Raw genomic sequence first — 27,404 nt, forward strand, 5'->3', positions numbered from 1 at the left:
TTAGCACATACAGACTGATCTCCAGCCAACACCAGCTCTTTCTGTTTACTTTAAACGAAGTGTAAAGTATAAATGTTTATCAAATCTGGACTAGACTGCCTAGTCTCCAAAGAGTTTGATTGCGGTTTCTTAAATGTGTTTGAATATGGAAGAGAGCAATTTTGGACAGAAAATAACGAGATTCACTTGAATACTTTTTCTCTTATGATCTGGACCTCCCAAGGAAAGATGAAGAAATTGGCAGGAATTTTCTTATCAAGGATGGTGACTGTGTAACATCACCCATATAAAGTATATAGAGTTACTTTTTTAAGAAATACTTTTTAAGGGTAGTCATTAAAAAAATTTTTTTTCCCCCAAGAATCCTCTATGCTCATATGAAAAAAAAGAAAACCTCTCAGCAAAAGTAACATGTATGTAAAGATGAGGCATTAGTGAAGCAACCGGGGAGCATTTGCTGGTGCCAGGCTGCTATCTGGAGCATTTGTTTCCTGGAGAGGGTGGTGAGATAAAGTGAGCTCTTTTATCCTCTGCATTCAAAATACAGATGCCTTAAATCCTGTTTCAGTGCAGAGCTCAATCAGAGCTGGAGTTGGACCGTGAAACCACAGATCCTTTGTAACAAGGTCTTTATGTATATGCCTGCCTGTACTGAGTGGGTACAACCCAGCTGAATCTATGTGAATTCCCTGATTGGTGTAAAAATACTTATGGACCTTTCAAAGCAGCTGTATGTTTATTTGAACTATGTGATTCCAAATTCAAAAAGCCAATATATTCAACATTAAAAGCTTATGGAAAATTACAAGTAGACATTACCGGCTTTTTAAATTTTCTCTGCCTTAAAATATATTTCACTAAGAGTACATCACATACACATAGCCAATGGTTTATTTGTTTGATGCTAGTCAAAAAGAACTCTAGGAAGTTTTCCCCTTCTACTTTTGATATTATTTTAGTTTAAATTTACTATTTTTCTTGATTATAAGTGGAAAGAAAGAACATTGCTGAAAAAACAGAAAACGTAGAACATTATAAAGAAATAAAAATCACCTGTAATTGCAACCCCCGGCTCTAACAAATTTTAATATTTTCGTCTATTTTTTCTAGTCTTTTATCTATGATTGTACGAATACATATGCATATCTAGATTTCTGTTTGCTTACCAAATTGAATTCATACAATTAAATGCATTTTGTCCCTGATTTCACTGAATTATACAATGAGATTTTAACATGCCTTTAAATATTCTCTGAGCACAAGATTTTAAACTGCTGCATAATATTATCCTTTAACAATTTCATTACTGTTGAATGTGTAGGTTGTTTTTACTTTTTTGTTTTTTATGAATGACACAGTAATGAGTATTTTGATATACAATTTTTTAATCATATCTCTGATTATTTCCTTTGCATCGTTTCTAGAATTGGAATTGGTGAGAAAAATATAAAAGTAAAACTTTCTTAAGGTTCAAATATATTTTGCCTGTATTCTTCTGAATTAATATGCCAATGTACATTTTATAAACTCCCACCACCAGTGGAAAAGAATGTGACTATCTATCTCACCATATTCTCATCCAGACTACTTACTAGTATTAAAAAAGAATAGTTTCTAGTTTGATGTGCCCAAAATAGCACCTCAATGTTGCTTTAATTTGCTTTTCTTTCAAGCCAGTTAAAATAGACATTTAAACATTTTGGTAAGTTGTAATTTGTATGTTTTCTTTTAAAAACTGTTCATTTTCTTTGCCCATTTTCCTTTTTCTATTAACTTAATTTCTTCTTCAGTTTTGGTTTTTAAATAAAAAGTAGATGCTGGTTATAAAAATTTAAACAAAATAGATTTATGAATAAAAATATGAAAATTACCTTCTACCTTCTACCCACCTCTCACCAGTATAGTTTATTTATATATTTCTTATAGAAATTTGCTTTTACAAAATACACAGGCATACATATACATCTATAGGGTGTTTTTGTTTGTTTGTTTTATAAATTTATTTATTTTTGGCTGTGTTGGGTCTTTGTTTCTGTGCGAGGGCTTTCTGTAGTTGTGGCAAGCGGGGGCCACTCTTCATCGCGGTGCGAGGGCCTCTCACTGTCGCGGCCTCTCCCGTTGCGGAGCACAGGCTCCAGACGCGCAGGCTTCAGTAGTTGTGGCTCACGGGCCTAGTTGCTCCGCGGCATGTGGGATCTTCCCGGACCGCGGCACGAACCCGTGTCCCCTGCATTGGCAGGCGGATTCCTAACCACTGCGCCACCAGGGAAGCCCGGGTGTTTTTTTTTAAAACCTAAATTAGATCATTTGCTTTTTCACTTAAAAGTATATTATAGAGTTATTTATCAGTGTTAATAGATATCCATTTTTAAAAACTCTATAGTATTCTGAAATTTGGGGGCTGTATTGCATAATTTCTCTCATCGTTTCATTATTTCTGTACACCCTTGTGCATATATTTTTATGCTTACTGTGAATGAGGCTCTGGCCTTTTCTATGCGTCTTCCCTCTAAATGAATGCAAAATATGGATTTGATTTTCCGTATGTCTTTTCCTCAGGGAAGAGGCTTCCGTCCTACAGCTGAGAACATAGTGTTCTCATCAACTAGTCAGAAGAGCCAAGGGCCAAATAAGGTGCTCTGACAGGCCCTTCTTTGTGCTCAGAAATGACAGCACAGGATTCCTGCAAAAACGGCAGAAGATGTCTGACAGACTTTTCGCATCCCTATTCCGAAATCAGAGAACAGGAGCGCAGCTATTCATGGCTCCAGCAGGGAGGAGAGGGGTGAGTCACCATCTTGCAGCCTGTCCTCTGCTGAACTGGTGGCTTCATGCTTGTAGCTGTTGAGCAGGTTGCCACTGGCCACACCTAGAGGCCAGGCTGACCCCATACTTAGGATAGAGAACTCCAAGGACAGCCCCCAAAGCCTGTGCAGCCTGTAGGCTCTTGGTTTCTACCTCCAGGAAATAGCCCAAGGGGCCAAATACCTCAAGAGGCCGGAGGAGGGAGAAGCTGCCAGGCTCAGCCTGATTTCACCTCCTGGCTCAGAGCGATCTGCCTGAACTGCCAGCTGCACCGCACCGCCACCTGCCCGACCCGTCTCAGATGAGCACGATAGAGAGACGCTGTTATGCAGACCCATCGTTCACAATCTCTTACCCCCGGAGATCCCGGGAGGGGATCATAGAAAATCCATGCATTCATTCTTCAACCAGACATTTATTAAGTGCCTCCATAACACTGGTTTGTGGCATCTTGTTGGGGAGGAGGGACACAGTGACGAAGAAAACATGACCTTCTCCCTCAGGGAGCTTGCTGTTTATTATAAAGACACAGATGTGAGCAAGTGATTATGGTAACGCTTCACTATGTTAGGTGCCAGACCAGAAGTGTGTCCAGAGTGGGGCTGGCATGAAGGAGGAGGTGAGTTATTCCTACTTGGGGGGGTGAGGAGACCAGGGAAGTCTTCATGGAGCAGGTGCTGTTGGAGCCAAGTCTGCAGGTCTTTCCAAACGCTGACTTCCTTTGCATCCCTGGAGCTCTGTCCGACTCCAGAGCAGGTCCTAGCAGTCACAGCTAGTGTCCAACAGCTGAGCATGGCCAGCCTAGTGCCCAGGATTGCGGGTAGGCCTCCAGCCTATGCAGAAGGCTTCTTAACCACGAGGCAACGAGGCAAGCCTAGGAACATAGTGTGATGTCTTAGGGTTGAAGACCTGACGCTCAGAAAGGCCATGGATTGAACCCACAGTGGAGATTCATTTGGCCTTTGTCTTTGTTTACATTTCCCGTAAGAGGACCCTGAGACAAAGCTAAATTTTCCGCAAAGGCAGGATGAAAAGCAGATTTCTTGTATATGATTTTGTGACATCATTATCTCCAGTTCCTCCCAGGTCAGGGGTACAAGTGGGGAGATCAGGATCCATAGCCAGCTGTGGATTCAAAAGGCCTGGGTACCACTGTCAAGGCTAATAGTAAAGAGAGAACCAGCAAAGTGGTCTAGGACAAGAATCCAGTCAAGTTGAGGAATTTCTCAGAGGTAATACCTTACTGTTTCATTTTATGAGGAAACTACAGTTATTAAGAATTTAAAGAAGTTGGGTGCTCACTAATAAAATTCATCCTATGTTTAAAATTAAACTTCAGGGACTTCCCTGGTGGTCCAGTGGTTAGGACTCTGTGCTTCCACTGCAGGGGGCACGGGTTCGATCCCTGGTCGGGGAACTAAGATCCCTCAAGCCGCGCAGCATGGCCAAAAAATAAAGAAAGAAAATGAAACTTCAATCTATTAACAAATTAAATCTAAATAATTGAATCTAATATTATGGAGAGCAGAGAGCAGAGTGTGGTGCCTATTACTTCTCACAGAAAGAGCGCTCCCACACACCACTCATTCATCTGGGGACACAAACCTCCCACTGTGAAGTCAGCACTGGAGGCAGAGAGACATTCCTGAGGGGCCTGGAGCCCCTAGAGCTTGCCGTCAGACCTTCAACAGTGATTCTTACACTGTGGTTGGAGGGGATAGAAGAGGGAGGGGTTGAAGCTGAAGACGGAAAGAGCTTCGGGAACTGTAACAGTTTCCTATCGCTGTTGTAATAAATTACCACATGCTTAGTGGCTCAAAATAACACATTTATTTTCTTACACTTCCGAAGGCCAGAAGTCCAAAATAAGTCTTATGGGGCTAAAATCAAGGTGTCTCAGGGCTGGCTCCTTTTAGAGACTCCAGGAGAGAATCCATTCGTTGGCTCATCCAGCTCCTAGAGGCCTCCTGCTTTTCTTGGCTCATGGCCCCTTCTTTATAGCACTCCGACCTCTTGCTTCCATCACCATGTCTCCTACTACTGATATCCTCTGCCTTCCTCTTACAAAAATGCTTGCGATGATCCCGGGCCCACCCAAATAATCCAGGATAATCTCCCATCTCAAGATCCTTCATCACATCTGCAAAGTCCATTTTACCAAAACAGATTCACAGGCCCTGGGGATTAGGATGTGGACACCTTTACAAGGTGGGAGGATGCATTACTCTTCCTACCATGGGTATCATGCTGTTGAGTGCAAGCATATCTATGGGATATTGAGAACTATTGTAAGTTTCTACTCTGTAGAATGACTTGGACAGATTTTCATGTTAGAAGATATCAGTGACTGTGTAGCATAGATGCAAAGACTCTGGACAGGTCCAGGTGGGAGATGGTGAGGCCCTGAATGGGGAAGGGAACAATGCGGACGGAGAAAAGGGGACATGAAAGAGTCATAGCAGAATACAAATATTCAGTCACCCTGAAGGTGAAAATTTGACTGCTTTGTTCTTTTTCAGCCTTTTCTTTGCTGAATGAGAGGGATGGAATGTAATTATTTCTTACCCCTGGGAGGGTTCAAAGACTGAGGCTTCTGTTCTCTTGGAGAAACGGATTTGACTATTCTGGCTGCTTTTGATTTAGGCTCTAGATTTAAAAAGTCTTTGAAGTCTGTTGTAAAAGAACATGGGGTATGGAGAGGAATAGAGGTTGTGGGGATGGGGCAACTGAAGAGAGAAGCAAGAGATGAGCAATGCCAGCTGGGACCCCAGAAGTCTGGGAGTTAAACTGGGGCAAGTGGCCCAAGAAGGGGAAAAGCCCGGTGCCATGAGAATGGGCCTGCAGAGGGATCTGAGTCCTCCTCCATGATGGCCCAGCAATCACGGAGCGAGAGCCTCCGGCCAGAGGAGAGAGAGACACTCCTTAGCTCACCAAGTCATTTCGTTTCCCTCCTGGGCACACAAGGAGTCTGCAGTCTCGAGCCCACAGCACCTGGGTGGGACCATGTGACTGGTTCTGGCCAATGGGATTGGATGGAAGAAGCACGTACCACTTCCAGGCCTGGGATGTAAGACATCATCTACGCTTGATCCTGCTTTCCCTTTCACTACACCCTGTGAATCGACAGGATGGCAAGAACTTGGAGGACACCCGTCCTGGAAAGCTGCTGGAGTATGTGCATTGGACTTCGCAAAAGTACGAAATAAACTTTCATTGTGTTAAGCCACTGAAATCTGGGGTATGTGTGTTAATGCAGCACTGTCATGACTAAAACACCAATTGATTTTGCTTTTAGTCCCCAAGAGAACATCACTTAGGGGGCACTGGCACCAGACCCAGGGAGTGTACAGTAGGAGGCATATATTAGAAAGAAAGACTTTTCTGGGGTTCCCTCTGATTGTTCCCTGGTTACCTACCTCCCCACTGCACCTCAGGATGCCTGTGAGTCCAAGAGGTGTCATATCCTGGACACCTAATAAGATAGTGGGGTGGTGAAAAGGTCTGGCTTGTACTAGGGGTACTGAACTGTACATGCAAGGTCTGTCCACACCAGGGACCTCTGAGATGGGACCACAGTTACCGACACCTTGGATACACCGTACAATTATTTTTCTAATATTTAAAATTAGAGTGAATAGGACCCACATAAATGCTGCTTGCTGTTTTCATGGATATAATCCCTGAAGCCAGCTTTGTTTTGGCTCCTTAGCACTTGCTCTGTCTCAGCCTGGCTTCCCTGAGAGCAGAGCCTGAAACAAAGGCTTGTGTGCAGGCTGTTTATTTAGCATGTGATCTTGAGGGGCCAGAGGAAGGAACCAGAAAGTGTAAAACAGGGAAGAAGGAAAAACTACTACAAGGCTATTTTATCAAGTTCTTCACCACGGTGGGCAACTGGGGCTTGATCCCATCAGGGCCTGCTGAGGAGTATATAGATAGTGTCAGAACTGTCTACTGAACAATTTGACCGGGAGAAATATTTCTCCATCACCCATTGGTTGAGGTTGGCCCCAGGAGGAAATGACCCTCCTGACTTCAGGGCTGAGCCGTCTGCCCCGGTCCTGGAACAGCGGCCCCGGGGCGCAGGCAGCAAAGGGCGCTCAGAGTGTGCTGGAGGCAAGGGGCTCTCAGTGTGAAGCCACACAGTAATTTGCCAAAGTCACAGCTGTGAACAGTGCTGAGGCTCGGGCTGTGATGCAGGGCCCAGCGGGTGTCTGATACACAACCCCCTTCCCGCCAGCACCCTGATCTCTTATGGGGAATTCTTGGGGGCAGGAACTCCTGGCTCTCACCTCCCGTTTCCTAGAAGCTGAAAGGCAAGAGTACTGATCTGTCCTCTGCCTGATCTAAGTGTGAATGACCTTCCTTGGATGGCATGCTAAAGAGGGAGTGGAGGCGAGGAGAAAAGCTCAAGGGCACTTGGCAGCTGCACCAGCCAGATCCAGCGACGCAACTGGAATTGGGGGGATGCTTTAGATGACAACTTTCCTTTCCTCTGCCCTGTAAGACACTTTGTGTCTTCTTTCTCTCCTGTTATGTTCCAGCTCTCTCTGGGGCCACACACGTCCCTGGTATATCTTCTGCTTCTTTCATTGCTCTTCTATGTTTTAGGCAAAGAGCACAGAGTTGGGAGAAGTGTTGGGACCTTGTCATGGGACAGAGTCCCCAAGGTTCCTGTTCTTGCCTCCTTCCTGAGCCTCATGTGTGTATATCATTTCAGTATTTATTGCTAAGGGAGGGGGCTTAATTTTTTTAATGACTCAGTTATTGAGCAATTTTTATTTTTAAAATTTAGGTCCTTCCCCTTCTTTAGGACTGGAACAGAATTAAATTTGTTTGGAAAAAAAATACTATGTAGTTTGGCCTGCTTCATTCTTTCTAGGCTTGAATTCTTGGTTTTAGGATCACTTCAATCCATTAGAGTAATACCCCCTTCCCCACTTTTTTCTTTAAACCAAAAAGTTTATTTCTCTCTCAGTTAAAAGAAATCTGGCAATAGGCAGCCCAGGGCAGGAATGGCAGTTCCACAAAGTCGTTGGGAGCCAGCTCCCTTCCAGTTCCCCGTTCTGTCATCCTTAGGAATGGCCCTTATCATAGCCCAACAGGACAGCAATACTATTCTGATAGTGTTACTAGGCTGAAAGACCAGAGAGAGCTAGATGTTCAGTTCCACTGATGGGTGAGTGGACAGCTCTGGGGGGGCAGGCTGGACATGCCCTGGAAGGTCCTAGCAGGATCAAGTTCAGTTTCCCATGGCTGTGAGCAACTTGATATCATCCCCTTGTAGTGGCTTGGGTTGGACAGAGGCCATTGCCATACCTTGAATCCTGAGAGGGTGTAGCAAGGATGGGGCTCTTTGACGATCATTCTTATACAGTGGCAGCCTCAACAGCAACATTCTGACCTGACTGTTCTGTGTGGGTGATGGTCCTTCTGAGTTTCCTTGTCTCTGTCATTCCCTCTCTTGAATTTCAGCCTCCTTTTGCGTCTATGAATCCCTAGTAACCTTCCAGTAAATTCCCTTTTCCTTAAGTTAGCCACAGTCAGAACGATCACTGAACAAGACAGAAGACAAGGTGTGGAGTGGGCGGGCTGAGGAAGTAGTACCATCCTGCCCCCCCCAAAAAAACCCAGTCAATGTGAACTCATCGTGCGACCCTCCACTAATCTGTGTAATAAACTACTAGATTCAACATCGAGTATGCATTATGTGTATCGTGGCACATTTTTAAATAGAGTTAAATTGTCTATAGAAACCAGCTCTGGAACAATCTTGTTAGAATTCACATTCAGTAAGAAATTAACATTCAGTCAGAAATTAACATTCATACAGCAGCTTGTCAGTGATAGTCTTATCAGAATAAGAGCATATCCTTCTGAATTTGTACTGACCTAGAGATTGTTCTTGGTTCTGTTTCAATCCCACTTACCTTTAATGACATAATTAAAGAGCTATCTGGAAATGTGGATTGAATACACACATTTATCTCAGTTCTCTCCTAAAACCCTACTCAAAATGATGGTAAAGGAACCACAAAAAAGGCATCCATGCTCAAGGGCAAAGAGAAGGGGAGTGAAAGGAGGATTAGCAACTGACTCATCAGTCAAAAGAAAGCTGACACCTAAACCAGCAGTGGGAGAGAGCAACATCCTGACAACAAAAAAGCTGATTCATGCTACAGAACCCCAGAGGCATCAAGCACTGGAGGTACCAGGTCCCTTTGAAGATGGGAATGTAAAGAGACGCTGAACACGGAAGAATTGGTTGAAAGTCTGGATTTGCAGCAGCCAGAAACCCCCTTCCCCAGCACGTGCACCAGGCAAACACCTCTGCCCTGCCACAGCTGAAGACTGGAAAGGTCAACCCTGACAAGTTTTGGATCTGAGGACAACAGACACAGCTGAAGCATGAGTGGGGAGGCACTATACTGAAACGACGGGGGATTAAACGGACCTGTTACAAAGAAGCGCCTGACACTCTAAAAACTTTAGATAGACTGTAAATAATCAATTGCCATATAAGTTCCAAAAGTTTTAATATCTAGGTGTCTATTTTATTTTATTTACATCTTTATTGGAGTATAATTGCTTTACAATGGTGTGTTAGTTTCTGCTTTGTAACAAAGTGAATCCGCTATACATATACATATATCCCCATAGCTCCTCCCTCTTACGTCTCTCTCCCACCCTCCTTATCCCACTCCTCTAGGTGGTCACAAAGCACTGAGCTGATCTCCCTGTGCTATGCAGCTGCTTGCCACTAGCTCTCTATTTTATATTTGGTAGTATGTATAAGTCCATGCCACTCTCTCACTTCGTCCCAGCTTATAGCCCGGACATGGAAGCAACCTTAGTGTCCATCGACAAATGAATGGATAAAGAAGATGTGGTACATGTATACAATGGAATATTACTCAGCCATAAAAAGAAATGAAATTGAGTCATTTGTAGTGAGGTGGATGGACCTAGAGTCTCTCATACAGAGTGAAGTAAGTCAGAAAGAGAAAAACAAATACCGTACGCTAACACATATATATGGAATCTAAAAAAAAAAAAAGGTTATGAAGAACCTAAGGGCAGGACAGGAATAAAGACGCAGATGTAGAGAATGGACTTGAGGACAGGGGGAGGGGGAAGGTTAAGCTCGGTGTCTATTTTAATGTAACCTTTCTTAGCTATCACGTAGAAATAAAACTTCAGGCCCTCCTAGGACTGAGGACTGCCTTGCTCCTGATAATCCTCTGCTCTGCAAACATGATGAGTCCATGACTATAGACCCCAGCCCAGGAAAGGAAACCTACTCTTCATAGACCAGCCACCCAGCCTGTGCATTCTTCTAGTGAGTACTTCCAGTGGTCAGCTCTGATCTTTGATTCTTTATAACACAGGGGTTATAGAGCTCAATCTCTGGAGTTGTGTTGCTTGGGTTCCAACTTTAGCTCTGTCAGTTACCTGCTAGGTGATTTTAGACAAGTTACTTCCCAGTGCCTCAGTCTCTTTATCTAAAATACATTTTTAGTTATATAATGATAGTTATAATACGCCTATGACTTACCTTGGTCACCTATAAAAAACCATCCATCAAAATTACATTGTGCTCAAAGACAGAATTTCAAGACTTTCATGTTATGAAGTGAATGTTTATGTCCTCTGAAAATTCATGTGTTGAAGTCCTAACCCCAGTGTGATCTTGCTGGGAAGTGGGGCTTTGGGAGGTGAATAGGTCATGACGGTGGCGCTCTCATGAATGGGATTAGTGTCCTTATAAAAAAGACCCCAGAGAGATCCCTAGCTCTCTCCTCCATGTGAGAACACAGCAAGAAGACAGTTGTCCACGTGCTAGGAAGAGAGCCCTCGTTAGAAACGGACCATGCTGGCACCCTGATCTTGGTCTTCTAATCTCCAGAACTGTGAGAAATAAATTCTTATTTTTTCTAAGCCACCCAGTCTGTGGAAATTTGCTATAGAAGCTTAAACTAAGATACTTCATTTACAAAATGATAAATTGCTTTGTTCTTTTCCATGCCTATAGACTTAAATATCAAACAGAATTCTGACTTAGACTCATAATTTCTATGAAGTTTTCAGGAATAATTTACTCCATGAGGGTGGATTCCATCGATGTATCTCTCTAGAGCCTAGCAAATGAATATTTTTAGAATGAATGAAGAGTTTTTTAATAAAATCAACTCCAAAATGTTGTCTACAACATTAGAAATTCATCTCAATTTGGTATTGTTTTGGTTATTATAATTTGCTTCAAAGGTCACATTAAATATATTTCTTTCCTGGTAAACCTTTGGTCAAAAGCAATACAGTTCTTATCTGGTCTTGCAGCTTGTTAAAATTAGAGAGAATGTTATGATTATACTGTTTGCTTCCTTGGCATTCTTCATTAATGGATCAAAAAGTAAAGTGAATCGGGCAGCACAGGCTGTGTTACATCACAGGAACAAACAACTCCAAAATCAACTCCAAAATCACAAAGGTTTAATTCTGGTCAGTGGGAGGTCCTGCTCCATATCTTCCTTATTCAGACCAATGGAATCTCCTCCATCCAGACAAGGGGGAAAGGAACATGACAAAGTGATCATTGGTTCTTGAGGCTTCCATTCAGAAATGAGACATATCACTTCCACTCATACATCACAAGGCCACACCTGACTTCATGGGACAGGCGGAAAGGGCACCTTGCCATGTACCTAGGGTGAGCATGCCAGAATTACTGGAGGACATTAATGACTACCAGATAAAGCATTTCACAATTGATTCTGAGCTCAAAGACAGAATTTCAAGACTTTCATGTTATGAAGTGAATGGTCATGTCCTCTGACAATTCATATGTTGAAGTCCTAACCCCGGGGTGGGGGGGTTAGGTTCTCATCTCAGTCTTCTCCTGAATTTTCTTTCAATAATTTTTCAAGTTAAGACAGATTTGGTTGGTTAATAGAATGAGCCATTTATCATGATTATGGAGAGTGAAATTTTCCTGAAAAGACAGAGGATTGGATCTAATTCTAATCTACCGTGTTTGCTTGTGACTACCTGATGATGGAAAACAAAACAACACGGATTCTCAAAGTCTTGTCGGTATAGTCTGACCATGATAGATCAGTGGGTCACGAAGTGTGCAGGACTTCTGTGGAATCTCGAGAATGCAGTTAAGGGTTCACAAAATGCCTTCTTTTCCAAACATATCTGTTTGGGACCAGATTTTCTTCATGTACTTTGACCAAGACAACATATTGCAACAGGTTGAATGCAGAGCAGACATGAGAATCCAATCATTTTTCATTAAGTCAGACATTAAAGAGATTTGCCAAAGAAATTAGTTCTGGAAAGTATAGTTATTTTTATAAAAATACATATTTTTATATTAATATGCAACAGGTAATGGTTATTCTAAAGGAATTAATAAATAAATATATATAGTTTAAAATTTCTCACTTTTGATTTTTAATATAGTAAATGTTGATAGATATAATCCACACAAACTAAAGGTCTTTGGGGCCCTCAATAATTTTTGTTTTAACTTTTTATTTTGAAATAATTATCCTCAATAATAAGAGTTTAAAGAGGTCCTGAGACTAAAAGACTTAAGAACCACTGCCTTAGAAAATACCCTGCTTGGAAAATTTCAATTTAATCTTTCAAAAGAGAGAACTACTAAACAGCATTTTCTCTACAGTGAAGATTTTAAGGATCAATGAGATAATGGTAACAATTTGAATTTACCTACAAAAGGAGCAATTGCATGGTGAATACTCATCCCATTGCTGGGAAGCATAGTTTGACCTGTCTCTATTGAAATACCAAGTCAACTGTATATCTGGATTACAAAAGAGTATATTCTGTTAATCTACTACATACGACCTGAGAATAGAACTAGTCACTGAATGAAGATACACACAGCTGCAAATAACTAAAACTCATCTAAAAGAAGCTAAAATTAAAATAAGAAAATTCCTATTTTCATATAAGAAGTCCAGATGTTGGATATTTCCACAGATGATTATTTGATAACCTCAACGGCATTAAAATGTTCCCAGGATCTTTACATCCTTCCAACCTGCTAGTTTCAGGATCCTGGTTCATATCAGTTCTTATGAGCCCCAAATCCTAACATCAAAGGTAAATATTATACAAGATCAAGAGGTAGAAAATGGAGGAGTGGCATGCTTATTCCCATGCTTTTCTTTTAGGCAGCAAGAAAGACTTTTCCTGGAAGCACCCTGCCGCCATAACACTGACTCCTTTTCACATATCATTGGTCAGAATTGGATCACATGACTGCTCAAACCAATCCCTGGCAAGTGGGATGGAGGTTACCATGATTAACTTAGACCAATCATGATTCTCCCTTTGTGGGTGACGAAGGGCTTAGCTTTTCCAAAATCATTTGACTTCTTGATATCTGCACAAAATTGGAGTTCTTTTAGCAAGAATGAGGGTGGGGATGGAGAATAGCTATGGACTAGGGAACCAGTAGGTTCCTGCAAAATCATGACAACTGAAATGTCTCATTGTGGTAACCAAGACAGTTATGAGATAATAGATAAAATTCAGAGACGTTTTATAAAGATCATAGTTGCCTGTTTTCCTTCTTTTAATTAATCAGTTGTCATTGAGAGCTTAATGCCTAGCAGCATTAAATATAGAGTCTCAATTTCATAAATTTTTATTGATAGTTCATTCTTAGCTTGTAGTCTATAATTTATTCAATAATAACAAAAAGTCAATTCTACTCAATTTAATACTACAACATTTTTGTTTCCTTACTTAAATTATTATGCATGTGTCGCTGCTGATACATTATAGTATCACATCTTTTACACTTAATGTTTTCAGTTAAAATTTGGCTCCCCATTAAGCCGAGAACATTTATATATTTAAAGAATGTAAATTTCATTCCATAGGCCAAGTAATTCTCTAAGTAATTAATAAAATTCAGAAACAAATACAGAGAAAATACTATTCAACGTGTCCTTGCTTTTCTAGAGCAACCCACACACCAGCTGTCTGGTCTCCCACTAATAGTATGAATCAACAAGATCAGGTAGATATTTTCTGCTATGATTCTGTATGGTCTGGCTATAGCAGGAATGATTCATAGATCATTTAGGAAATAGTCTTCTGTCATTTTTCCTTCAAGCCTCAGCTTATGTCATCTCTTCAGAGGCCTTCCCTGACCACCATGTTTAAAAGAGGCCTCATCCAACTACTTTGTATTAAATCACTCTTCTAATTCTGCCTATAGCACTCTTGCAAATATCTGTAATTATCTTGTGCATGCATTTGTTTATTTTCTGTTTCCCAACTAGAATATAAGCCCTATGAGAGCTGGAAAACATGTTGGTCTTATTTTACACTGTATGCTCAAAGCTTAATACAGTTCCTGACACATAGTGGTTGATCAATAGATATTTAATTGAATCTAGTTTTCTTTCCTGAATCATCTATTTTATGTTATATTCTGAAAGCAAAATTTAAAATTAAATCTTGGTGCTTATCATATTTTGGCCATTGATATGTAATAACATAAGATATTAAAATTGTATAGTTAATGGATATTTAACATAAGGTGTCAGATGTGGTGAAACATTGTAAAACAGTTATATAATGGGACAAATCAATCTCTTTTTATGTCAAATGGATACTTTTTTTATAGATTGTATTTTTATTTCATACAATTTATTAAGTATGAGAACTTAACCTATTTGGGGCTAACACAGAAGTTTAGAAATGTCAAGAAATTAGGTCATCAAGAACTCACAATACTCTGTCCAAATCTAAACTTCAGCAAATATTTTGTATCTTCAATATATTTTGGGGGCCACCTCTCACGAACTCTCATTGTGGTTTTAATAATATACATCCAGCTGTAACTATAATACAAAGCATGGAATATTTTAGGCCATTAAATATTATACTTTACTGTTATTAATGAAGTAAGCAAGTTACTGAAGGGGTACAATGGAATCTGGCTGTTTTCCATGGAGATATTCCCATGTATGAGTGTGATTAGCACAGACTTGCTAAATCTCTCTCTGAGCCATCTGTGAGCACCTTCTTGGTTTAAAACAACACACACTTGCTCTGCTCACTTCTTAGTTTTTGCCACAACTGTTATCTTTATCTTACACCTGGGAAGATTCTCAAATGCCTGAAGTTTGGAAACACCACCTTTCACTAAGAATCTGATCCTCAGACTGAAAAAAGACCTCTATTAAAGTCAACTATCTCAAATGAGATTTTATTGGCATAAAATGTTGACCACAGAAGTGCCAGTCCAACTGCAAGGGGAAGAAAAGAGAATTTTAGCTTACTATTAGGTTTAGAACACATTTATGTGTTTAACTTCCTAAAAATGCAAAATAAAATTCCTGGGCTTCCCAGGTGGCGCAGTGGTGGAGAATCTGCCTGCCAATGCAGGGGACACGGGTTCGAGCCCTGGTCTGGGAAGATCCCACATGCCGCAGAGCAACTAGGCCTGTGAGCCACAATTACTGAGCCTGTGCATCTGGAGCCTGTGCTCCGCAACAAGAGAGGCCGCGATAATGAGAGGCCCGCGCACCGTGATGAAGAGTGGCCCCCACTTGCTGCAACTAGAGAAAGCCCTCGCACAGAAACGAAGACCCAACACAGCCATAAATAAATAAATAAATAAACCCAAAAAGTTTAAAAAATAAAATAAAATAAAAATAAAATTCCTGGTCACTTGAGTACACTGGCTTGTTCTTTGGTTCCATCTCAAGTTAGGGTGATTCAAATGCTCCTTTTTTAATGGCCTCAGTGTGAGGTCCTAGGTTCTGGCAAATCAGCAGTAGTGGAGACATTGCTGACAAAGGTCCGACAGATAATTTGTCACTGCACTCGATGCTTTGGAGTCCGAGGTCCTTAAGGCAGACCCAATACAATCTTTTCTTAAAAACTTGCTCTGATCGCCGTGGAGCAGGGGTCCTCAACCCCCGGGCCGCGGACTGGTGCTGGTGATCGAGCGAAGCTTCATCTGCCGCACCCCATCGCATTACCACCTGACCCATCATCCCCGCCCCTCGAGGAAAAATTGTCTTCCATGAAACCGGTCCCTGGTGCCAAAAAGTTTGGGGACCGCTGCCCTGGAGGATCCATCCACGTGGAGACTCAGGGAAACTGCACTGCAATAAAACTACCTAGAACTGTCCAGAGACCAGTGTAAATACAATGTCTGCTTTAAAACAAATTCTAAAGTGATCATAGACATTATAGCAATCACTTTTTCTACGAAAGATGCATGTTTTTAAAAACCAGCCAATCAGAAACATCTAAGATAGGCTTCATTCTGACCGCGGTATTTAGTTCTTCAAGCCTAGACTGAGTATGGTTAGGAATCCGTCCTTTAAGGTCATATTTAAAGTGTTTTTTTTTTTTTTTTCTTTTTAGGCATTTCAAGGTATTTTATTTATTTCTCAGCAGAAGTTTAAGCATATGTCATAATGATGGCATTTCCATCATAATATACGTTGCTTCATACCCATCTCTGCAAACCCATCAAAATCTGCACAAATGACTGTGGAATGGTAGAATAAGATGAGTCTATCAAACACACTTCCCTCTGCTTCAATTCCAAAAGTTCAACTTTTACTATAAATTAAGCAACAGAAAATCAGAGTTCTGAAAACTTAATTGCCTTCCTTAAATCTTAGTTTTACTTTAACCTTTAGAATGATCTACTATGTCATGACATAGGCATTTCCATTTTCTATTATATTTGTACACCATAAAATTCACCCATTTTAATAATATTAGTAAATTACAGAGTTGTGCAACCATCACTACAATCCAGTTTTAAAACATTAACACCCCTTCAAAAAGATTCCTCATATGTATTATGTTCAGGGTTTTATATTGCCTTTTTCACAGTTTCACAGCTTTTCTGTGTGAAAACATAGTTACATCATTGAAATAAAATACCAAAAATGTTAATAAGTATGATTTTGTTGGCATTCAGACACAAATGAATCCTTTTCCCAGAAAGGAACACATTTTATATGTACAATCTTTTAAAAAGGAGTCTAGCTAGGTAGGCAGCCATTATCATTTAAAAATAATAATATTCATAAGATCACAGATAAGAGGGGAGGTACAGGAACTGAGACTGGCCCTGCTTTTGTGCGAGCGAAACCGGCCTTATTCCGGAGGCACATGGTGGCAACAGCAGCTGTGAGTCACTGTCTTCCCCAGATCCCTTCACACTGCTGCTTCTCACCTCAGTCTCTGAGTGGAGAATAAGTCAGGCCCGAGCTGAGGTCATCCTCTCCGTGGAAAAGAGCAGGGAAACATCAGGTCACATTCAAAATGGGAAACTAGTTGAAGCTCTAATTTTTCTTTTCATTGGTTATTATTTTCTGGATAAGATAGAAGCCCTTTTCCATTGTTTTTATGTGGTCTCGATTTTTTCCATGCTTCCTCCTCAGGGACTTTCACCTAGCACCCTCTCTCCAGGATATACTCCCTTTCTTTCATCCTGTAGTCATTCAAAAATCCAAAGATTAAAAATAAAGCATGTTGGGTACACATGCACCATATGTAAGGTGAATTTATAATCCTTTCTTTTTAGTAAAATATAAAAGCTGGTGGCTTCGATGTCTGTTAGAATGTAAGCTCCATGAAGGTAGGGAGTTCTGTCTGTTTTGTTCACTGATATATCCCAAGCTCCTAGAACAGTGCCTGGCACACAGTGGGTGTTCAATAAGTACTTGTTGAAGGAATTAAGGTTTTTATATTTTTAATCTAATTTTAATCCTCATTGTTGTGCTATGGAAAGCATATTGATATGTTATATACAGCACATATTTTAGGAATGGATAATTTCCTAGAAACATACAACCTACCAAGACTGAATCATGAAGAAATAGAAAATCTGAGCAGACCAGCTACTAGTAAGGAGGATGAATCAGTAATCCAAAAACCTCCCAATGAACAGCTATAAAAATAAAGGAAATCCTGCCATTTGCAACAACATGAATGGAGCTTGAGGGTGTTATGCTAAGTGAAATAAGTCAGACAGAGAAAGATGAAAGTACTGTATGATCTCACGTATATGTGGTATCTGAAAAAAACCCCAAAAGACAAAAAAAACCAAACTCATAGATACAGAGAAGAGATTGGTGGTTGCCAGAGGTGGGGATTGGGGAGGGAGGTTGAAAAGGGTGAAGGTGGTGGAAAGGTACACATTTCCAGTTATAAAATAAATAAGTCCTGGGAATGTAATGTATAGCCTGGTGACTACAGTTAATAACACTGTATTGTATATTTGAAAGTTTCTGAGAGAATAAATCTTAAAAGTTCTTATCACAAGAAAAAAATGTGTAACTATGTGTGATGATGGATGTTAACTAGACTTATTGTGGTGCTCATTTCACAATATATACATACGTTGAAACATTACGTACGCCTGAAATGAATATAATATGTCAATTATATCTCAATTTAAAAAGCACATAATTTAAATGTACCAGTGATCTCATACAGACTTCTAAAATAAACTTAAAATGTAATAAGAATATTGATTGGCCTTTGCCACACTGGAAATCAGCTTCAATGTCTGTATAAATAGGTGGCAGAAGTGGAATAAATGTATAAATGGAAGATTTAGGATCTTCTATCTCTAATAGTCCATATTTCTATTTCTCAGTTTGCCTGAGTTTGATCAAGTATAAATCTTGCCCTATTTTCATTCATTGGTTCTCCTTTTTTCCTTCTAGGAATTCATTCTTTTTTTTTTTTTCCTTCACAATTTTAAGACAACTGATGTTCTCTTGGATTTACGTCTCATCATCACAATACACCCATCCTTCCCCGCACCATTTCTAGTCCCCTTGATTAAACTTGTTTCTCGAGTGTTCCCAGACCTGGATTACTATCATCACTGAGACACACTCTCCAGTCGCATGAGAATCCTCCCCAGGGCTATTGATCTCATTGCTTCCTTCCCCCTGCAGGACCATGAGCCATCGTCCAGGTCCGGTGCCCTCTCTCTAGATGCTTCTCCTTCCCCGCTTCCTCTCTTCATCTTATCAACATTCTCCTGTCTCAGGACTTCCTTGGTGGTGCAGTGGTTAAGACTCTGCGCTCCCAGTGCAGGGGGCCCGGGTTTGATCCCTGGTCAGGGAACTAGATTCCACATGCATGCTGCAACTAAGAGTTCGCATGCCACAACTAAGGAGGCTGCCAGCTGCAACTAAGACCTGGCACAGCCAAATTTAAAAGAACTATTTTGACCTCTGGAAGACCATTAACTTCCCTTTAAAAAAAATTCTCCTGTCTCTTGCACGCTAAAAACAAAACCCCTCTACTGACCCAGGCTTCCCCTTCTCTCTCTTTTCCTGTAAAATGGTAGCATCATCTCACTGTTCTTATTTCTTTACCTCTATAGCTCAACTAACTGTAAAAAATCTTTCACTCCCATTCACTCAAGATGGTGTTTTAAAGTCACTTATAACCCCTTAACTGCCAAATTCAATTAACACATGTCCTTATCTTTTTTGACCCCTTGGTAGCACTTAATACCTTGGACCTTTCCTTCCTTGTTAGAATTCTTTCATCCCGTGTTTCCACCACCCCTGCTCTATAAATGCACCTTCTACCACCTTCACCATTCCTTTAAAGTGAGGGTTTTTCATTTGTTTTATTTTTGTTTTATTTTATTTTTTGCATACCCTCTCATTTTACAGGCAAATGTTGCTTTCCAGAGCTCTGTCCTTGCTCCTGTTCTCAAGCTTACAAAATTTCTATGGGAAAATTATCAACTCCCATCGTTTTAATTTCTACTTCTTTTTTTTTTATGATCCCCACATTTAAATCTTTAGCTGTAAACTCTCTGCTAAACTCCAGATCTCATATTTCTGGTTGTCCTCTGGATATCTTCTCAATATATGTGTTCCTAAGCCTTCTAAAATCTATTAATTTTATTCCCTTCTCTGTGTTATGACAACCGGCCACGTTCTAGAGGAAAGAGGCTCCATCACCTTTTATCCTTAAGTGAAGATGATGTGCAGTAGCTCCCCATCAAACAAAAGTGAATATGTGACCTGAGTGAGAAGTAAATGTCTATTATTTTAAGCCTATGAGAGTTTGGAGCTATTTGTTATTGCGGTCTAGCCCAGCCCGACCTGACTGATTCAAGATCCAAAACCAAATTCATTGTTGCTTCCTTGAGCACTATTAACAGAACGAAAGAACATAAAAGCATCTCACTTGCTCTTCTTCCTGTATTCAGTTCTCTTCGTCTTTTTTGAGCCATCAACATCAACCCGCTTTAGCAGGCTAGAAACCTGGAAGCATATCTAGACTTCGCGTTCATGTCCACCCACGTTTTATGATGCAGGTGGTTCTGTAGATTCTATTTCTAAGTATCCGTCAAATATATTGTTTCATTCCCATCCTTAGTATACATCTTCTCATTATCTGTTGCCTGAACTATTGCAATGAGTTTGTAAATGATTTCCTTGTCTCTAGTGTCAGACTCCCCTAAATCCATGTGGCTGCCAGAGTAATTTTTATAAAATGAAAACTTTGATTATTCCACCCTCCTGCTTAAAATCTCTCACCAGGGCTTACAAAATAAAGCTTAAGTGCTTTATCGTGGTATATTAGACTCTTAATAGTCCAAGCCTTTTCTCTCTTCTCAGCCACATCTCTGCTCCAGCAACACCTAATCCCTAGAAGCACTGCTCTTTCTCCTACTCCTGCACCACACACACACACAGGCTCCACTATTTCTTGACTGATTCTTCTAGAAATCCCAATTTTGGTTTCTTTTGCTTTAAGAAGGTTTTCCTGGTTGCAACAAACAGACTTATCAATTCCCTCCCTTGTACTACTTCTTTGCTTAAAATGTGCTTTTGTTATTGAACGTGGCAATTAAAAAAAATCTTTGCTCATGTGGCCATTGTGATGGCCATAGATGGCAATGACTGCGATCCTCTTGAGAACAGGGGGATATCTTATTCACAATTATATCTGGAAAGTGCAGACCTTAGCACATTACAGATACCCTAAAAGATGTTTACAAAATGGATATGATAAACCATGTCATCAGATAGCTTAGCATCTGTTAAGTGTTTAGATTTTTTATATAACAAAATTTATTGAGAGCTTACTATGTGTCAGGCACTGTAGCAAACATTCTATAAGTTTTATTTTATTTAGCCTAACAATACTTCTAGGGCACTGAGACATGCATTAGATACCTATCCTCACTGATTTCTCTATCTGAAGCAAACCCTATCTCACCTTCCTGACAGGTAGATCATTATCGGCCCTTGGGTATTAATTAGATGGATTTCTTTCCTACACAGTAATTGAATGAATAGCAGAAACATTACAGCCTACATTTGGGGTTTTTCTCTACAACTTTCAAGAGGAAGTTCAACTCTATTATTTAAAACATTTTGGACAAAAATCATGACATTTATATATCATCTTTTCTTGGAAGCATAACTTTTTTTTTTTTTTTTACCAAGATTCATGGGCCTCTGTGATAAGTAAGGGTTAACTTAAATAAGAGAAACAGGCACAGAGAGGTTGACTAAGTTATTCCACATCATAACTTTTCAGGATTTCATTATTATTCCACACATACCCAACACCCACAAAAGAACTTGCTAATTATCACTGAGTGACAAAATGCCAAGAGTGACAGAATTGTACAGATGACACTCAAGACTTATCTTTGGAGGACACTGATAAGATGTTGGGGAAAATCGCAAAGACGAGAAGACAGAGTAGAACTCTATGCCAAAATCCTATGACTCCAGCCTCTGGTCCTGTAGGTTGGAACATTCAGTCTTTTACAATTCAACTCTTGTGAATCTTTAATCTTCAAATAATAATAGGCAGATGGAGGAACCTAGTCTGTCAGCACATTAAAAAACAAACAAATCCTCCCCAAACCGATATTCCTTTCGTAAGGAGTGCAGAACCAGTGGCATTTGCTGAAGGCGAAAAGCCGTGAGACTGTCGAGCAGTGATGACCCGCCACTCGGCCTTTTTTTGCACAAATACACAAAACGTGTAGAATCGCTTAAGTTTAACCCGTCCTAGACTCTTCACTAGGAAACTGGCCGCTCGGGCGAATGTTGTTTTCCACCCCCCGCAGACAAGTGTGGAAGAGCGATTAACACTCGCTTGACAAACCCGCTCCCCGGGCCATTTGGGAGTTGCACGCGTTCGCCCCCAGGGTTCGGGCCGCTGCGCCTTCACGCGCAGCCTTTTTGTTTACGCGGCCGGCAGGGGTGAGAGGGGAGGAGAGGGAGAGGACGTGTAAAGATGTAGCGGGCCGCGGGGGCTATATAAGGCTTCGCGCTCGGGCAGGGTGGGTGCCAGGGGCCAGCCTGCCCATGGAGACCGCGGAGACCACGGAGAACCCAGGCGGCCAGCGCGCGCGCTGCCGCCTCCAGCCGCCCGCCGCTCCCGAACGCCAGACGCGGCGCGGGGGTGCGGACTCCGGGTACCGCGTCTCGGCCCCGCCCTGCGCCTCCCCCGCTCCATCCCTCCCGCCTGCGCCTCCCCAGCTCCTCCCCTCCGCTCTCTCACCCCCGCACCCTCCAGGCCCTCGCTCAGATGCGGTCGGTTCTCCCGGGTCTGGGCTCACGTCTCCTATGCGCGCCTTGTGCTGCCCACCTCGCAGATCCGCAGGCTTCTGGAGACCGTGGGTGGAAGACCGTGGCGAGAAGGAGGAGGAGGCGCCGCACCACGCCGCGGAGGCGGTGAGTGAGCCGCGCCTCCCAGGGGCGCTGTGGATCGATCAACGCCGGGTACGCCGGGCCCCAGGGAGACACGCGCCTGGCCTTCCCCTCGCTTAAGATCGCGCCTGCTGGTGGCCATACCGGTGGCCCTGTCGGTGCTGAAGCGACGAGTGCGTCCTCCACAGCTACTGGCACGCACAGATCGGGCCGGGAGCGAGGCTACTGAGAGCCCCGCGGTCACATTCCCTGCAGACGAGAGGAAAGCTTGGTCGCCAGGGTTTGCAGTTTTTTTAGAAGGTGAGTGCTAACTTCGATCCATTTCCTTACACCTCCAGATGCCAGATGGCCCCGGAATAACGGACGCCTCAGGAAAGCTTTCCCGATACAGACACCCAGTCAGGTGAGTGACAGGCCTCATCGAAGGTCTCCTGCTCCTGCAGCCACAGGGAAGAGCCGGGGGCCTCGTCCAGCCCTGCTCAGCAGCTGGTCCTGAAGTTTTTCTCTTTTGGAAAATCTATCTTTAACGTTTCTTTATCTTCCTCGTCCCAGAGGTCCTTTACTCATCGAACTGGAAAATGTAGGCGCTCACGCTCTCCCCTAAAAGAACTGTTAATCAGTGCACACTTAGTAAACGCTTAAAAAATATATTACGAAGAGGGAGAGTGGGCGGTATTAGTAAAAGTAGAACGGTGACATCTTGTGCCTGCAAAACAATTTCTTTTTAATGCCAAAGGGTTCAAGTGAAATTGACTTCACACCAGGCAGAGTGTGTATATTCTTATTCTCTTGCAAACCAGAAGGAAGAATGGTATTCACAATCATGGTTTACAGCAAACTGAACAAATCGAGCTTGACGTGTTAAGAGAAAAAGGAAATATGATGAAAATCCTAAAGACTACTAAGGATCACAAAAGGGACCAAAAGTTATTTGACCAACAATTAGGAGCTAGTTTACTGTTCCTAGCTACTGGGAAGTCAGCCTCCCTGCAAGATTCTTTGTAGCTTTTAATCAGGTGGAAAGTTAATTCTGCAGTCTGCCTGCCTTAGAGAGCTGTTAGATGAAGAGCTATATAATGTTTGTAGAATGTGTATATGTTTATAATAGCACATAGAAGTTGATCCATGTTGATTAATTCCTACCCTTTGCTAGACCTTGTGAAGGACAGAGAAAAAAATAATCACAGCCCTTTGGAAGTGGTTTAATAGTTTAGTTTGGTCAATTTTATGCCTAACTCTGTCAGAGTGGGTGGAGAAGGGTCAGGGAAGTGTGTATCATAGGTGTGATTACCTGGCTGAGTCTTGAAGTTAACCAGATGGATGGTAGGTGGGGAACGTGGGAGCAGAAGAAATAGCATAGAAAAAGAGAACAGCATGGTTCCTTCTGGGAGCATCAAGGAACTAGCATTTGGGTGTGTGAAGCTGTGGTCATTTCACCAGGGAAGCCAGAGGCCAGATCTTGTTCACCTTGGTACAAGAGTTTTGTCCTGATCCTGTATGTGGCATTAGGAACTCATGGACTTTATTCTGTAGATGGTATTGGGAATTACTCAAAGGATTTTAACCAAGAGTAATGTGATCAGATTTAGGTTTCAGAAAAATCACTAAGGAAATGGTATATAGGTTTAGTTAGAACACCAAAAGTGAAATTGGAAGTTATTGAAGTTCAGGCATTGGAAGTGGGGATGGGACTGGGTGAATCCGGGGAATACTTAGGTGGCACAGTAGATTAGGCTTATGATGTATTGGATATGGGAGGTAAAGTAGAAGTAAAAAGACAGAACGATGCCCAAGTTGGTGGAACTGTAGATCTGGGGAGCAAGATACTGAGTCGAATTTTCCATTTGTCATATTTAATGTGTCTATGGTGCCTCCAAATAGATATTCCAGTAGAGAGCAGCATGTGTACAGGTCTGTGGTCCAAAGTCAAGTTCTTAAGTGGAAATACAGACAGACTTGGGAGCCTTTGGTAAATGAACAATTGTGGAAATCATGGCAGTGGGTCAGGTCATCTGGAGGAGTGAGAGAGGAGAGATGATCACTCTTGATGAAATGGTGGGGGAAGGCCAGCATCTAACCTGTCTACAGAGAAAGAGACGTCCACAAAGGTGACTGGGAAGAATCACTCAGAACAGGGGAGAATTCAGTAAAGTATGAAGTCCCTAGAAGAAAAATGGCCAGTGAGAGATTCCGGGGGAGAGAGAGTGTGATAACAATTAAACAACGTTCTTTGGGTTTGGCAGTTTTACACATTAGAAAATCAATTGCTTCCTATATAAGCACTTCCATTTTTGAACTACTGTAGCTGTTTCTTTGTATTTCTCTTAAGTTTACTGTATTTTTATTAAGTTCTATCTTGAGTAGTAATGTGTGTTTCTGATTCTTTTTACTCAGTTGTCAACTTCCTGAAGGTAGGGACCATGATTTATTCATCTTTGAATTATGAATTATGTTTGGCGCAAGAGATCACTAAAATATTTATTGAATGACTGAATTACTGATGGTTGTTTATTTAGGCACCCAGTTTATAAGCTTAAAAAGAGACTATTTGGCTAGAAACCTTTATAAACTACATGGCCTACTTTTTTGCCTTTTAAAATAGAGTATAGTGAACATATGTAACTTTCTCTTTGTTAGAATCAGTCTATTATATGGGTATGTGGGGCTATTTATTGTATACTAAAATACTGTGTACTGTAGCTGGTGATTCAGCCTTGTCCTTTTATTTTACTTGGATGAAAAATAATAGAAGATCAGATGGCAAGATTAATATTTGTTGGAAATTTGAAGTTTTGAGGTAATCACGTTTACATACAAATTATTTGTATAAAACCAGTCTAATTCTCAACATCTTAATATGGTGTTCCAAAATTTAGTTGGGTGGGGAAAGGGGAGAGAGATGGGCTCGAGGTTGGGGTCAGAGGTAGCCTTTTGAAAAGGTTGCTTTTTGTACTTTTCTAAACTTGCTTTGGTTCCATCTGTAACTAAGAGCTAAGTCTGAGTTTCAAGCAAAATACTAGGTAATTTCTGCCTATGTGTAAGATGCATAATATTTTGACATCTTTATAAAGTTGGCTATCATCACAATTTTTAATGTCATGGTAGGATTCATTTTTTTTCCCAAAGGAATTTGGAAATTGGAAGACAAATCTTCTTCTGTATTTTGTAAGAATAAATATATCCATAAATGCCTGAAGTAAGTTAAATATTGATCTTATGCTCACGAAGGGTTTAGTGTGAATTTGTTTGGTCCAATTTATAGCTTGGATAAAGATTTAAAGTAATTAACCAGTTATTGATACTTTGTCAAGTAGACTCTGTGAAAGCTGTGATAGTAGCATTTTAAACTATCTAAATGCATAAATCAGTTGTTAAATATATGGAGATTTTGAAATTTGAACGTTTCATGAGTAGAAGGATTCTGAATGTGAAAAAAATAAAGCATATTATGTTGTCTGCTTCTTTCAGACTATTTTGGCCAAAATCAAAGTGTTACGATTACTTATATCAAGAAGCAGAAGCTCTTCTGAAAAAATTTCCAATTCAAGCCACAATTTCATTTTATGAAGATTCTGATAGCGAAGAAGAAATTGAGGAGCTGATCTGTGAAAATTAATCTGATTACTTTTGATGACATTCAAAGCTTGTAGGTACAAATTAGATTAGTGTACAAATGTATCATAATCCTTTTAAATTAACTTATTTGTATATAAATTATTAATAAAATGAACTATTTAGTAATTACTATGGTAGTTTGGCCTTTTTTATCTCTACACTATAATTCAATGTTGGAATTTAAAAGTAGGTTTTATTTATAATGGAACCTTGATTGTATTATAAACATTTGGGGCTTATAAAAGATAATTTGGATATCGTCATCAAATTACAAATTTATCTTCAGCTATAATTTTGAAAATAAAACTTTTCAAAGAAAGACAATATTTAATTTTCAAGACTGAATCTTGTAACATCTGGTATTTCCTACCGATCCCCATTGGATGTTGTAGTTACAGATGAATATTATCTTACTAGATAATGACGACAATCCCCTTATGTTTCCAATCACACAATATTATTATGTATTAGCTAGCAGATGGTGAAAAATGGTGTAAATCATTGTCTATAATTGAGATTGGGAATCAATGTTAGGGCTATTAAATTGTAGGGATTTTAATGAATGATGAGTCAAGTAATTCTTACTTTAATACCCTTCTGCTGTCCTCAAATCCAGTAGTAAAATAGCATGGGTGTTTAGTACTTATGGCACTACACTGAGGGATCCCCAGAATTAAAACAAAACATTTAAATGGACGTGACTTACATGGAGTCTAAAAAAGGGGAGACAAAAGGCCAGAATTTGATAGTATTGTTTTTCCATTTCTGTCCACGAGGGAGCTAAGAAATTTGGCAGATAGGAAACATTCTCCAACAGCATCACCTTCCATCGCTGCTGTGGATCACTGCTCCTGAGAGTCTCATGTAAAAATGTTCACACAGGAAGTGAAATAAGAAATTCTTAGAGATTAGCTTTTTTTTTTTTTTTAAACATAGACTTATAGAAGAATACATCATCTTTTAATGAAAGAGAAAACAGGAGCACTTTGCATGGGAGAGGTAACATAGTAAACTATGATCATGAAGTTCTTTTAGCTCAAATACAATCTTTGCAGTGGCAAGCAATTGAAATATAAGCATTGACTTCCAGGCACTTTAAGGACAAAGCAATTGAAATAGAGCAAGTTCAAACCATGTTTCAGAGTCAGGAAAAGTTAGTAATGGCAGGAGGATGGAGAGTTACTTAGAACTATGTTTCTTTTCCTGAAAACTTCTTCTTTCACTGGGTTCTGCTCTCAGGATATGTGTGTTCCCCAAGAG

At 40.7% G+C, this 27,404-nt stretch overlaps 1 protein-coding gene across 1 annotated transcript; it reads left to right on the forward strand.

Moving 5' to 3' along the window:
- The first annotated feature begins 2,055 nt into the window (after positions 1–2,055).
- On the forward strand, positions 2,056–27,068 carry RIPPLY2 (ripply transcriptional repressor 2). The gene is made up of 4 exons (XM_082405895.1): positions 2,056–15,198; positions 15,526–22,553; positions 22,868–22,932; positions 25,998–27,068. The coding sequence occupies exons 2-4, from the start codon at positions 22,185–22,187 to the stop codon at positions 26,143–26,145; spliced, it is 582 nt and encodes a 193-aa protein (XP_082262021.1). The 5' UTR covers positions 2,056–15,198; positions 15,526–22,184; the 3' UTR covers positions 26,146–27,068.
- The last annotated feature ends 336 nt before the right edge of the window (positions 27,069–27,404 follow it).

This window comes from Balaenoptera borealis (assembly GCF_965194805.1).
Source record: "Balaenoptera borealis genome assembly, chromosome: 9".
In the NCBI taxonomy this organism is placed as follows: Eukaryota; Metazoa; Chordata; class Mammalia; order Artiodactyla; family Balaenopteridae; genus Balaenoptera; species Balaenoptera borealis.

Bases quoted from the DNA above. Each gene is read 5' to 3' on its own strand.
- RIPPLY2 (XM_082405895.1), top strand. From the start codon at position 22,185: ATGGAGACCGCGGAGACCACGGAGAACCCAGGCGGCCAGCGCGCGCGC. The intron at 22,554-22,867 runs GTGAGTGAGCCG...TTACACCTCCAG, and splicing joins CGCACCACGCCGCGGAGGCG to ATGCCAGATGGCCCCGGAAT. The intron at 22,933-25,997 runs GTGAGTGACAGG...TGCTTCTTTCAG, and splicing joins CGATACAGACACCCAGTCAG to ACTATTTTGGCCAAAATCAA.